Genomic DNA, 15,814 nt, shown 5'->3' with positions numbered 1-15,814 from the left:
AAACTGTTTTGTTTTTATTTTGTTCCTGTATAGCTGGTTATACTGTGTAAGAAGCAATTGCACTGGTGCTGTCTTTACTATGTTGAAACTTTACTTACTGTACTTTGAATCAATTTAGTCTCATACGGTCATCTGAAATCTACTCACTACAATCAGGCATTATCATTATAATTTGCAACTGATGTAGAATACTGTGCATAAGTTTTAAGCAGCTGTGAAAAAAAAGGCTGCAAATTAAAAATGCTTTAGAAAATAGAATTGTTTATAGTTTATTTTTATCAATTAACAAAATGCAAAATGAATAAACAGAAGAGAAATCTAAATCAATTCAATATTTGGTGTGACCACCCTTTGCCTTCAAAACAGCATCAATCCTTCTAGGTACACTTGCACACAGTTTTTGAAGGAACTCAGCAGGGAGGTTGTTCCAAACATCTTGGAGAACTTACCACAGATTCTCTGTGGATTTAGGCTTGCTCATAACCTTCTGTTTCTTCATGTAATCCCAAACAGACTCGACTATGTTGAGATCAGGGCTCTGTGGAGGCCATATCATTATTTCCAGGACTCCTGATTCTTCTTCATGCTAAAGATAGATCTTAATGACATTGGCTGTATGTTTGTAGTCGTTATCTTGCTGCAGAATAAATTTGGAGCCAATCAGATGCCTCCCTGATGATATTGCATATTTCTTTCATATTTTTTATGCCATTATCAATAGATAAAGAAACAAGTGAAATTTAAATTATAAGTGGTACATTTAAAGAGCAACAATTTTCATTGTCACCTAAGAATGGTTTTGATGTGAACATGCAGATATCACTGTATTTATATCTATGGTCAATGTATTATTACTGATATGAGATTTTGCTATTCTTAATATGAGTTTTTTTTCCCTTAGGTAACATATGATATTTCAGGAGCAATTGAGAAAAATAAAGATGTAATGTCACAGAATCTACTGTTTGTCATGAAAAGTAAGTTGCATTCTATTTAGTATCAGTGTGCCACGTACTGATTATTTTATGTACATACATTAGAGACCAGTATAACTGTATTGTTTATGGCTGGTTAAGGGTTGATGCTAATACATAATGAGATGCTGATGGGCACCAGCACTAGGGAAGAGATTACGATTGGCTAATTGTGACAGCATCACTGATGCTGATAGGTACTTTTCTTCGTTGTGCATATATCATTTTTGGTGCACATGTTTTAGCTATTTTTTTTACACAATATGGAGAATTCTCTCTCGTTTATTAGAGATGTTTCTTGCATTTCATTGAAGCCTAATTTTAAATACATATTTTTTTTAAAAAAGTTAAAAATAAAAGTGTATTTGACGTATGCCTTTCATAAACCTGGTGCACATTACTGCTGGCATCCTGCATGCATCTCGCAAACCTTTAAGTTAATGTATTTTCTCTTACGTCCTAGAGGATGCTGGGGTCCATTTTAGTACCATAGGGTATAGACGGTTCTGCAGGAGCCTTCGGCACTTTAAGACTTTTCAACAGTGTGAACTGGCTCCTCCCTCTATGCCCCTCCTCCAGACCTCAGTTTAGAAAATGTGCCCGGGAGACTGGATACACACCAGTGGAGCTCTACAGAGTTCTGCTGGAAAAGACTTTGTTAGGTTTTTTATTTTACAGGGAAGCTGGTGGCAACAGTTCCCTGCTTCGTGGAACTTAGGGGAAGAAGTAGGAACCAACTTCTCAATTAGTTCAATGGCTCTGCTTCCGCTGACAGGACACCATTAGCTCCTGAAGGGTACTGAACACAGCCCTTGCCTGGCTGCAGCTCACTCCCACAGCCCTGCCGCCACCCCCTAACAGAGCCAGAAGTCAGAAGGCTGGTGAGTATTTACAGGAGGCTTGCAGAAAGGGGTCTTCCAGTCATCAAGACGGCATTAAGGTACCAGCGCAGCGCGCGACGCTGCGCAGCAGCATGTCTTTCAGCACAGGGTGCAGAGCGTGTGCGGGGGGGGGGGGGGTGCACTCTGAGGGACATGATTAATCCTTACTCTCACTGGCAAATTGTACATACATGTGAGCCGCTGGTGTACACTACCCCCGCCAGTATAAATATTACTGTGGCTGAACCGCGCCATTACAGGGGGCGGGGCTTCACCTCAGAATTGCTTGTAACACTTAATTGGCGCCATTTTCTCCTCACAGAGACACCGGAGCGCTGATCCTGCAGGCTGCTTCTCCTCACACATCGCTGATACATGTACCAGGGTGTTATAGTAGGGGAGGGGAGCACATAATTTATTGAAGTCTGCGGGCTTCACATTGGATATAAAGCGCTGTTTTGGTATATACTGTATGTATATTCATTGTATGTAATACATATAGGGAGCGTGGTATGGACAGGCAATTCCCTCTGGGTCCCTCTGACAGACATTATGGGGCCTGTCCCCATTAGCTCCCGTGTGTGTGTGAATTGTGTGACTTTACACGCGTGTAACATGTCTAGAGAAAGCTCTTCCCCAGAGGAACCCATGTTAGAGGCACAAGAGTGTTCTGAGCCTGTGTGGGTGAGAAAGCTGCAGAGTAATATGGCTAAACTAGCAAGAAAATTCTCTGAGTCTGAGGAACAGACAAAGCATTGGAGACAGTCTGTGGAAGATGCTCTATTTGCTGATTGTTCCACATCATCCACTCGGGACCCCTCCAGTTCCCAGAAAAGGTCCCTGGCCCAAATTATGCAAAGGGATACTGACACAGATTCCGACACTGGCGTCGACACTGGGGATTTAAGGCGGGTAGATCCCAAACTGGCTAAGAGCATTCAATGTATGATAGTCGCTATAAAAGAGGTGTTAGATTTTCCTGACACAACACTTCCACCTGAGGAAAAAGATTATTTTAAATTAAATAAAAAACAGGTAGTGAGTTTTCCTCCGTCTAAGGACTTAAATACATTTTTTGAGGAATCCTGGGCTAACCCGGAAAAGAAATTTTCTATCCCTAAAAGGTTGCGGGTAGCGTACCCTTTCCCAGCAGAGGATAGGCGTAAGTGGGAGTCACCCCCAATGATAGACACCTCAGTTTCTAGGTTGTCAAAGAAAATAATTTTACCTGCCCCTGGGTCAGCTTCATTAAAAGAACCTGCTGACCGCAAATTAGAGACGTCTTTAAAGTCCATCTATGTTGCTACAGGTACATTACTCAGGCCCACAATTGCTTCTGTGTGGGTAGTTAACGCAGTCGTAAAGTGGGCAGATAATTTGATTGTTAATATTGACACGGTCGATAAAGATGACATGCTGCAAATTCTAGGTCACATCAAAGATTCTGCAGGTTATTTGGTTGAGGCTATGAAGGACGTAGGCTTACTGGGCTCACGTGCCTCGGCTATGGCGGTTTCAGCCCGCAGGGCACTCTGGATACGCCAATGGAATGCTGACGCAAAATCCAAAAGAAATATTGAGGCGCTCCCATACAATGGTGAGGCCCTCTTTGGAGAAAAATTAGATGCCATGATATTAACTACGACAAGAAGAGAAGGAATCAACTTTTACTAGCAGCACTCTTTCCCTTACGTGAAAATTTTTAATTCTTCTTTAATAGAAATAACTTGTTTATAATTTTATTAATAATCTTGTAAAAATAAAGAAGAAGTTTTAATACCCATATGTGATGTTGATATCTTTTATTGGCATCACGTGATGTATCATATGTCCCCTTGCTTTTAAGGGGTCATGTTGAGTGAAATTTAAAATAGTTAGGGACAGAAAAACGTGTGAAGAAAAATAAATACACTACCGTGAATAAAGATATTTTAAAAGAAATAATAAAAGCTAATGCGTTGTCTTTATTCTGTAACTTAATTTAAAACCTGTGATGTTTGATTAAAGGTCCTTAAATGTCTACTGACTATTAAAGCCAGTGATGTGCAGGGAGGGTTACAAATGCAACAATGTTTATATGCTGTTAGCACAATTGTTACTTCAGTAATCAAAATGCAACATTTGTTGCTTATTGAATAAAGCTGTTTGAAACAATACTGCAATGTGAGCTTTCTTCTTATTCTAAGTTACTGAATAGTGTGAGATTTTCTGCTTCTCATTGATAGGCTGATGCACACTGAATTATGCACTGATAGTATCAATTGTTTGCTTATTCTAGCTAGATTTTTGAAGAATAGTGCCTAAGAAGCGGATCCAACTTCCTGAAACTTTATAAGCCCCCCACAATGAATACTTTAGGCAGACTCAATTAAATTATTAATATGTTGTGCATCTCCCCTCATGAACACTGCAGTTTAAGATATAATCCCGCTTCCAATTCCTGGATGATGATATATGTATAGCACTGAAAAATGACTGCTACTACCTTATACTGAATTCCTCAGGCTTTGTTAATAAAGAACCAAGTAGATGTGGATCTATATACTTCTAGCACTTTTTGATTGACTATACAACAATATCAGTTGCTATTGTCTTGTATTTTTTCTTTACACAAACAGCAATTCAATGAATGTTATTATTTGTACATATAGCTGATATTGCTCTAGACAGTATAGAGATAAATAATTGTGCTTGAGACCATTTATTTTAACTCAGTAGGTTATATATGAGTTACCACTGTTAAATTTTAAACAAGTGGATATAGGTCTCACTGCTGCCTTGAGTAGCTGTCCTAGCAGGGAAAACGGGCCACAGATATCCACATTGCCCACATGTAGTTAAATTGAGCAGGAGCTGATATTAGGAAATGATTCTATCCTAATACACATATGTATTGCCTGCATTATTCAGTAACCCCCTAGTAACCCTTTCTAATATTTGTTAGTTAGGTATAATCACACATTCACAGGATTTAAGTACACATATTGAGACAGTATAGACAGCGCATAGCAATGCCAATGCGCATTTCACTTTACTAAGCTTCGTCAGGGCTATAGTGTTGAGCGCCCGCCTCAGGAAGCTTATTTATGGCTGCTAATAGCCAATCCTAGAAGAACAAAATTATGTTGAGCCAATCCCTTATACAGACAGGGAATTCAAATCTCTGTCCGTTAAGCCTAATGAGTGTGCAGTCAGCGGCCGCTATTAGCTGGCAGCTGCAGCACGTCTCCTCTTCTCACTTCATTACCGCTCACTGAGCGGCTCTACTATAGCCGCTAATCACAGCCACCTGCGGCGCTCATCCTCTCCCCATCTATTATTAACTACAACAACTTGATCCTGGGCCAATGAAACGCCCTGTAATCTGATAAATATATAATGTGTAGGATCCCCTTGTATCTGTGAGAGATATACAATCCCATAGATATTATTAATTCAGTTAGTAGGTATCAAAAGAATATTATATATTATATTGCTGAAGCTTGGATTTGATTAATTCTTAGTAACAATTCATTTTAAATGATATTACATTGGTGTACTATTATTCATCCATTATCTCTCAGTGTTAGATGATTATTTATAAGGGAATCAAAGAAGTAAACGTTTTTACATGCCTATATTTATGTATCAGGAAATGTATTATATTGAATAATGAAGTGAGTGATCCATTGTGAGTGATTGAGTAAGCTACAAAAATTAGAAACAAAATAAAGTGAGTAGAATGAAATAAAGTGACAGTGATCAAAAAATTTTTTTAAAAAAATTAATAAATAAATGTGAAAAAAACCAAACTGTGTCGTGCTTTTCTACTCTATATAAATTGATAAGTGAATGAATAACGTGACTGAATAAAGTGGGTGATCCTGCAGAGTTGTTTAATACATGTAGAGTGTATAAATCATTAATTATAATGTGACCGTGAAAAGAGCAATAACATTATTGCAGTTAGATGTATGACCATATAAATGAAATTATTCTATGGTCATGTGAAGGTGAATGTGTCAAATTGTTAAATGATTTGCTTGATGAAAAGCCAATAATAAATATGACAGTAGTGCATCTAGTGTATATAGCTGGGGTGCCCACCTAGTGGTTCTTATACCCATATATTATTTATTGACCTCTGAAAATAACACTAATTGTATATTTATATTATATGGAATGTATGAAAAAAATAAATGAATAAATAAATAAATAAAAATTATATGAAATTATTCCACAAACAAAAAATATATTATACAGTATTTTATAGATTTTTTTTTATTTATTTTAATGCATTCTATGTTGCTATATGTCCTATTTTTTCTGTATTCCTCCCATATTCTAAATCATAGAGATAAATTGGTTTACTCCAAAGAGAAAATAGGGGAAGAGGGGGGGAAAAGGGTGAGAAGGGAGAAGGCAAAAGAAGTAGTATCAGTCTTTCCTCCAATGGATAGAAATTTAGTATTTTAATTTTATTTTCGCTGATTTCAGTTTTCTGGAAACCTATGAGAGATAATGGATGAATAATAGTACACCAATGTAATGTCATTTAAAATGAATTGTTACTAAGAATTAATCAAATCCAAGCTTCAGCAATATAATATATAATATTCTTTTGATACCTACTAACTGAATTAATAATATCTATGGGATTGTATATCTCTAACAGATACAAGGGGATCCTACACATTATATATTTATCAGATTACAGGGCGTTTCATCTGCCCAGGATCAAGTTGTTGTAGTTAATAATAGATGGGGAGAGGATGAGCGCCGCAGGTGGCTGTGATTAGCGGCTATAGTAGAGCCGCTCAGTGAGCGGTAATGAAGTGAGAAGAGGAGACGCGCTGCAGCTGCCAGCTAATAGCGGCCGCTGACAGCACATTCATTAGGCTTAACGGACAGAGATTTGAATTCCCTGTCTGTATAAGGGATTGGCTCAACATAATTTTGTTCTTCTAGGATTGGCTATTAGCAGCCATAAATAAGCTTCCTGAGGCGGGCGCTCAACACTATAGCCCTGACGAAGCTTAGTAAAGTGAAATGCGCATTGGCATTGCTATGCGCTGTCTATACTGTCTCAATATGTGTACTTAAATCCTGTGAATGTGTGATTATACCTAACTAACAAATATTAGAAAGGGTTACTAGGGGGTTACTGAATAATGCAGGCAATACATATGTGTATTAGGATAGAATCATTCCCTAATATCAGCTCCTGCTCAATTTAACTACATGTGGGCAATGTGGATATCTGTGGCCCGTTTTCCCTGCTAGGACAGCTACTCAAGGCAGCAGTGAGACCTATATCCACTTGTTTAAAATTTAACAGTGGTAACTCATATATAACCTACTGAGTTAAAATAAATGGTCTCAAGCACAATTATTTATCTCTATACTGTCTAGAGCAATATCAGCTATATGTACAAATAATAACATTAATTGAATTGCTGTTTGTGTAAAGAAAAAATACAAGACAATAGCAACTGATATTGTTGTATAGTCAATCAAAAAGTGCTAGACATATAAAGATCCACATCTACTTGGTTCTTTATTAACAAAGCCTGAGGAATTCAGTATAAGATAGTAGCAGTCATTTTTCAGTGCTATACATATATCATCATCCAGGAATTGGAAGCGGGATTATATCTTAAACTGCAGTGTTCATGAGGGGAGATGCACAACATATTAATAATTTAATTGAGTCTGCCTAAAGTATTCATTGTGGGGGGCTTATATAGTGTCAGGAAGTTGGATCCGCTTCTTAGGCACTATTCCTCAAAAATCTAGCTAGAATAAGCAAACAATAGATACTATCAGTGCATAATTCAGTGTGCATCAGCCTATCAATGAGGAGCAGAAAATCTCACACTATTCAGTAATTTAGAATAAGAAGAAAGCTCACATTGCAGTATTGTTTCAAACAGCTTTATTCAATAAGCAACAAATGTTGCATTTTGATTACTGAAGTAACAATTGTGCTAACAGCATATAAACATTGTTGCATTTGTAACCCTCCCTGCACATCACTGGCTATAATAGTCAGTAAACATTTAAGGACCTTTAATCAAACATCACAGGTATTAAATTAAGTTACAGAATAAAGACAATGCATTAGCTTTTATTATTTCTTTTAAAATATCTTTATTCACGGTAGTGTATTTATTTTTCTTCACACGTTTTTCTGTCTCTAACTATTTTAAATTTCACTCTACATGACCCCTTAAAAGCAAGGGGACATATGATACATCACATGTGATGCCAATAAAAGATATCAACATCACATATGGGTATTGAAACTTCTTCTTTATTTTTTACAAGATTATTAATAAAATTATAAACAAGTTATTTCTATTAAAGAAGAATTAAAAATGTTCACGTAAGGGAAAGAGTGCTGCTAATAAAAGTTGATTCCTTCTCTTCTTGTCGTATATGTATATCCAAATCAACTATCAGCACCATTTATATGGATTTGTGTTGAAATATTGGTGCTATCAATACAAATTGTCATGTTATTTATATTCCCTCTATAATACCATTTATTAAAAACCTTGTGCGGGAGTGTCTCTAACTCGAAATTCAATGATATCAACTACTACATCTGGCAATTCAGCATTTCTGCTGTCGGCAGCTACACCGGCTAAAAAAGCATATCATTCTCATACTATGCAGGTCTTTCGGCCCAACAAGTACAAAAAGGCTAAAAGTACCCCTTTTGTCACAGGAAAAGGGAGAGGAAAAGGTAGAAAACCTACAGCACCCTCAGGCTCCCAAGAGCAGAAGTCAACAGCTACTTCTGCAAAAACCACAGCATGACGCTGGGGCTCCTCTGCGGGAGTGCGATCGGGTGGGGGCACGTCTACTATTTTTCAGCCAGGTCTGGCTTTGCTCAGACATGGATCCTTGGATTTTACAGATAATATCCCAATGTTACAAGTTGGAATTTCAAGACCTTCCCCCATGCCGATTTTTCAAATCAACCTTACCAGTTTCTGCTCAGGACAGCGCAAATGTCCTGAATGCAATACACAAATGATGTCAGGACATCGTAATTGCCTTGGTTCCTGACGAACAAAGGAATCAAGTCTTTTATTCAAGCCTGTTTGTAGTACAGAAGCCGGATGGCTCGGTCAGGCGATTTTAAACCTAAAATCTCTGAATCTTTATTTAAAAATATTCAAATTCAAGATGGAATCCTTGAGAGCGGTGATTTCCAGCTTGGAAGAAAAGGAATTTCTGGTGTCAGTGGACATCAAGGATGCTTACTTGCATGTACCCATTTACCCACCACGTCAAACATACCTGAGGTTTGCAGTTCAGGATTGCCACTACCAATTCCAGACATTACCGTTTGGGCTCTCCACGGCTCAGAGAATATTCACCAAGGTGATGGCGGAGATGATGGTTCTCCTTCGCAAGGAGTCAACATAATTCCATACTTGGACGATCTCCTCATAAATGCGAGATCCAGGGACAAGCTAATCCAGAACATAGCGTTATCCCTGACGGTACTTCAACAGCACGGTTGGATCATCAACTTTCCCAAATCTCAGTTGGAACCGACGATGAGGTTATCATTTTTGGGAATGATACTGGACACCGAGGTACAAAAAGTATTTCTACCGGTGGAAAAGGCTCAGGAGATCCAGAGCATGGTCAAACAACTTTTGAGACCAAGAACAGTATCAATTCATCAGTGCATTTGCCTGTTGGGGAAAATGGTAGCGGCTTACGAGGTGCTACAATATGGCCGATTCCATGCCAGGGTCTTCCAGTGGGACCTGCTGGACAAGTGGTCCGGGTCGCATCTCCACATGCATCAAAAGATAATCTTGTCAGCAAAAGCCAGAATTTCGCTCCTGCGGGGCCTACAAATGTCTCACCTCCTGGAGGGACGCAGGTTCAGGATTCAGACCTGGATCCTGGTGACCACGGATGCAAGTCTCCGAAGATGGGGAGCAGTCACGCAAGGCGAAAGCTTCCAAGGAAGGTGGTCAAGTCTAAGAACTCGACTTCACATAAACATTCTGGAATTGAGAGCTGTGTACAACAGTCTTCATCAGGCGGCACATCTTCTTCAAGGTAGTCCCATACAGATCCAGTCAGACAATGTAACGGCAGTAGCCTACATAAACCGTCAAGGCGGAACAAAAAGCAGAGTGGCAATGGCAGAGGTGACAAAGATACTCCTCTCTGCAGAAAGACATGCAAAAGCTCTATCTGCAATTTTCATTCCGGGAGTGTACAACTGGGAAGCAGACTTCCTCAGCAGATACGATCTCCATCCAGGAGAATGGGGCCTCCACCCAGAAGTCTTTGCGAAGGTGACAAGTCGTTGGGGCATTCCTCAAGTGGATATGATGGCATAACGCCTCAACAAGAAGCTTCAGAAATATTGTTCCAGGTCCAGAGACCCACAAGCAATAGCGATAGATGCACTGGTGACCCAGTGGGTGTTACAGTCAGTGTATCTGTTCCCTCCACTTCCACTTATTCCAAAAGTTCTCAAGATCATCAGAAGAACAAGAGTTCGAGCAATACTCATTGCTCCAGATTGGCCAAGGACGGCTTGGTATCCAGATCTTCAAGAGTTATTGCTGGAAGGTCCTCTTCCTCTTCGTGAGGACCTGCTTCAGCAGGGGCCATTAGTTTATCAAGATTTACCGCAGCTGCGTTTGACGGCATGGCTGTTGAGCGCCAGATCCTAGCCCGTAAGGGTATTCCCAATGAAGTCATTCCCACACTTATTCTGGCCAGGAAAGGGGTAATGTCCAAACATTACCATCGTATTTGGAGAAAATATGTATCTTGTTATGAATCCAAGAAGTCTCCTGCGGTGGAGTTTCAATTAGGACGACTTCTCCTATTTCTACAGGCGGGTGTGGATGCTGGATTGAGATTAGGATCTATCAAGGTTCAGATTTCGGCCTTGTCAGTTTTCTTTCAGAAACAATTGGCTTCTCTTCCTGAGGTTCAGACCTTCGTGAAAGGGGTTCTGCGCATCCAACCTCCCTTTGTGCCTCCTGCGGCGCCATGAGATCTTAATGTGGTGTTGCAGTTCCTTAAATCGGACTGGTTTGAGCCTCTACAAGAGGTAGAGTTGACGTTTCTCACTTGGAAAGTGGTCATGCTGTTGGCCTTGGCCTCAGGCAGACGAGTGTCTGAGTTAGGAGCTCTGTCACACAAGAGTCCTTACTTAATATTTCATGAAGATAGGGCTGAACTGAGAACACGTCAGCACTTTCTTACGAAGGTTGTGTCTTCTTTTCATATCAACCAACCAGTGGTGGTGCCAGTGGCTACTGACACCTCAGCCGTCCCAAAGTCCTTGGATGTCGTCAGAGCGTTGAGGACTTATGTCGCAAGAACGGCTAGGATAAGGAAAACAGCATCTTTATTTGTTCTCTATGACCCCAATAAGATTGGGGTTCCTGCTTCTAAGCAGACTATTGCGCGCTGAATCAGGGGTACCATTCAGCACGCTCATTCCATGGCAGGATTGCCGTTACCGACTTCGGTGAAAGCCCACTCTACAAGGAAAGTGGGTTCGTCCTGGGCGGCTGCCCGGGGTGTCTCGGCATTGCAAATCTGCCGAGCTGCTACTTGGTCAGGTGCAAACACGTTTGCTAAGTTTTATAAGTTTCACACCTTGGCTGCTGACGACCTAAAATTTGGTCAGTCAGTTCTGCAGGAACATTAGCACTTTCCCGCCCGTACTGGGAGCTTTGGTACATCCCCATGGTACTAAAATGGATCCCAGCATCCTCTAGGACGTAAGAGAAAATAGGATTTTAATAACCTACCGGTAAATCCTTTTCTCGTAGTCCGTAGAGGATGCTGCCCCCCCCCCCCCCAGTGCTCCATTTTTCCTGCTGATTATGTTTAATTTTGTATGCTCACATGTGTTTACATGATTGACAGCTGTTGCTCTTGAGTTATACATACTGGTTGGCATGAGTTATGTTAAAGGCCATGTTAGCCGACATGTTTCTTGTGTATGGTGTGAGCTGGTGTGAATCTCGCCACAAGTTTATTAGTAAATCCTCTCTCGAATATGTACGTCTCCTCGGGCACAGTTCCTATACTGAGGTCTGGAGGAGGGGCATAGAGAGAGGAGCCAGTTCACACTGTTGAAAAGTCTTAAAGTGCCGAAGGCTCCTGCGGAACCGTCTATACCCCATGGTACTAAAATGGACCCCAGCATCCTCTACAGACTACGAGAAAAGGATTTACCGGCAGGTTATTAAAATCCTATTTTTATTCCTGCCATTTGCTGAGCAACTGCAGCCAACGGAGCATCAGCCCCACAATGTGCATTGGTCCTGCCAATCAACACAACACAGTGCTGTATTTTTCACAGTTAAAACAGTTTCCTTGCTAGAGTGCCAAACAGGTATTATTATTAAAAAGAAAAGCTAAAAACATAAATTTTCAACATAGTTAAGAAAAATACAGAAGAAATGAATTATGGTATGATACACAGATTGTTTACTACAGTAAATACAAAATATGCAGCTATTTGACTGTCTTGCATACTGTACATACTGTAGATGTATGCTGACTTTCTGCTTTGGAGAAGTGCCTCCACATAGACACTTTGTGTGACCAGTTGCAGGATTTGTGTCAGCTGGGAATGCACATTCTGCAAAAGTAAAAACATCAGGTCAAAGCCAATTGTCACCTTTGGGCCACATGCTATGTTAATTAGAACTTTAAAATGTTACTCCTAAAACACTACTTGTTGGAGCATCGTGCAGGTCTTAAATAATGGCAACACTCAAATAGGTTTAGTGTACCTTCTGGCTCGCATTTGTACTGTGTAATATTATGCTAATATCTGATTACATTTACACCTATGCATGTTCTCCCATAGATGTTTTTCATTTAGTGAAAATCAGATTACATTAATATAGATCAACGTCCAATTATTGCCACTACCAAAAACACAAAAAAATCCATTAAGTTGGAAAAGCCCCCTAATTGCACAATCTCCATCCCTCAAGGCTGATTTAAAGTTGATCATGCAACACAACTCATTTTTGCACTTGGGCAAAATACACAATACACTCCTGCTGCCAGCCTACATCCCAGCACCCCCTATTACACATCATTAGATCGCTGAGATTAAAACACAGCATCTAAAGAAGCTGTAGGGACCAGCAATTCACCTGATTCCAGAACCTGTTGTAGAGTTGGACAGTTTTTTACACCAAACATATGCAGATAAAGATGTACAGTACATTAAAAAGCATCCTTACAGTATGTGTATATGTTGAGAGGGATGTATCCCAACGTGAGTACAACTTGATATAGTAATATTAGCAAAAGATGTGTATTCTTATGAGAGCTGCAGCCAGGTATCTGCCTAGTTCCATTGGATATTATTTTGCCTTTAATAGCTCTGCTTTTATTTATTTTTAAAATAAAGACACTGTAGGGTGTCCATCTCACCTTTTATTTTTTTAATTGGCATATAAAAAAACAAATTTGTTTGTGAGTTCTGGCATAAGAGACAGAAAATGTGATTTGATTTTATGACATTGTCTAACATAAATTTGTTTAAGGTGGAGCATTTGTCAAAGTAGACACTTGTAGTTATTGTAGTGTATTATATAAAATCATAACACAAAAAGTACCACGGTATTATTTGTGCTGTTCACTTATTACATCCACTGTTCTATAGGGCGGAGTGTGCAAGCTGGTACTCAGACCCAAGATTTTAGGTGCTTACCACTTAGGTTCAGAGAGCAGGGAGGATACAGGTACAAGGTATTAAATTGCTAAGTAGGTATATACAGTACAAGCAGTATCTGCAGTATATTCAGGTTATAAATTGTTAGACACTTCCACAATTAATATGAGAAGTAAAAGTATCAAGTTAGCAGAAAAATATAATAGTCAGGACAAATGGCAAACAGAAGATAGCAGTAGTCAGAAGAAAGCAGAATGTCTCATGGTCAAGGATTCAGGCTAGGAAACAGCAATGCATAACACCCTCAATTCAGAACTTGTACCCTTAATGGATGGTGACTGCAAGGACAAGCCCCTATGACATGCACAACAAGCACCAACTAGAAGGCTCAAACTAATCATCTGACTGCATATTGGATCTGATATTCTTCAGTCACTGGGTTATGCCAGAAACCGGGATAAAACTAAAATGCTGTGTAAAGCCTGAAAGAGAAGCGTGCTGTTTTAATATCATTCAAATACTACAGGGATGAAGCGGAGTTGAACGCACAAATGCTTGCAAATTGTCTCTTGTCTGAATTTGCATACAAGGAATTTAGAGTGGTACATACTGAATTTCTATTTTATCTACACTGACGACCAAAGCGTTGGACTTGAGTTGTAATGGTTCTCTATCACCTAGACAAAGTTGAGTGATGGCCTTTTCACATATTGTGGGCTTTGCAGAAGTGGGTGTAAGCCAACACACTTCAGGCTGAGGTCATATAATTTGCACCCCGTACAGGGCATGTTGAAATCTGCATTGATGCTGATGACTAGTAACGATTGTAGGGACTAGAAGGGATTGTATTACATCTCCAGATGTAACAATTCTGCATATGTGTAAATGTACATGTTTTCCGTACACTTATCTTTTGAGTAATATGCACCAGATGTATACTAGCTAGGTGATAGGTTGCCAAGACCAAGAAGTAAATTGGTTGTGTAGCCCATTGTTGAAGCTGTGGCAGTGCATTTTGAGAACTTTATAATGCTTTTTTATCTTTTAGCAGGAATTCACTGAGCTGAGTGAGTACCAGATCCCCCAAATGACCATTTCCATTAGGTAGAAAATGCTTTGCTTCTGGGCTTCCTTTTTAATTTATGTTTGCCATCTCCTGTGTTACAACACCTTTTTTTTATCAGTTATCAAGTTAAACACAGGTGACCTCAATCATAAATGAAGGTGGAAGACCAGGAGCAGTGCGTTTTGTACCTGATGGAAGGGATCATGTTGCATGGTTTGGAGAACTGCATTGAAATATGACATTTTACATGACATTTTAAGCAGAGAGCTTTGTTCATTATTTAATTTTTAGTTATCTCCAGAATTTTAGAAATACATACCTTATTTATTTTATGCCTCCCTGAACCTCTGTTCCATTTTGAAAGATGACTCCACCCTTTCCACATTGTCACTGGAAGCAGCCATCCTGTGGGGTGGATTAGTGTTCATAGTCTGTCAATACACTAAGAACTAGTGTAATATAGTGCAATAGTCACAGCAAGAGCCTGAACTGGAACCAGTACTGTACTTACTTGTGAAGTCAGATTGAGTTTATAGATAATTATTCTGTATAAATATTATCTATAAATGTATTGATTTACAAATTTGTTCTCCAGAACAATGAATTTTGATAACCGTAATCAATATGAGCTGCTCCGCTTATGAGACCTTATGAGACCTTTATTATCTTGCATAGCTGATCACCAATTCAGTTACTGTCTCCTCAGTGCACAGCATAGCGAGTAGTCAGTCAATGGATATCATCTTATGACAGCTGGTAATTGGACTTGTATCATTAGTATCATGCCTGGGATCTACAGTAGTTGATTAGGTAATATGGATTGGGATTATGTTGTATTTATTTTAGGGACATGCTTGACATATGGGAGTCAAACATGAAGATTATGACAGAGGCAGGATACAAAAATTCTATGAAATTCCTATAGTAAGGTTAATAAAAAAAATAAAGAGCAGCAGAAAAAGAAATGAAAAGGTTATATTTTGTTCTAAAATTCTAATACATAATTATGGTGCTGTTTAGATATTATTCTAAAATACAGAACATATAAGGATAATACTGAACTGTACATAAAGCTGCACAATTTTAGGTATTCTTTATAAGATTACAACAACTGCAGTAACTGGTAATTAAAACTCAGCAATGTTTGTAGTTAATGTAGTGGATAAAATAGATTGAAGGATAATAATGGTCAGCCGTCAGTAATTTGCAATGCTAA

At 39.2% G+C, this 15,814-nt stretch overlaps 1 protein-coding gene across 7 annotated transcripts in view; it reads left to right on the top strand.

Annotated features, from left to right (window-relative positions):
• The window catches only part of MYO16 (myosin XVI), a 1,104,874-nt gene that overhangs the window by 809,117 nt on the left and 279,943 nt on the right, over positions 1–15,814 (top strand). For all 7 annotated transcript variants that reach the window (XM_063953181.1, XM_063953183.1, XM_063953182.1 and 4 more), the window contains one exon: positions 902–977. In XM_063953181.1, coding sequence (XP_063809251.1) covers positions 902–977 — 76 coding nt within the window. The remainder of the gene's footprint in view (positions 1–901; positions 978–15,814) is intronic.

This window comes from Pseudophryne corroboree, chromosome 2 (genome assembly GCF_028390025.1).
Source record: "Pseudophryne corroboree isolate aPseCor3 chromosome 2, aPseCor3.hap2, whole genome shotgun sequence".
Classification (NCBI taxonomy): Eukaryota; Metazoa; Chordata; class Amphibia; order Anura; family Myobatrachidae; genus Pseudophryne; species Pseudophryne corroboree.
This window is presented reverse-complemented; position numbering and strand designations above follow the sequence as displayed.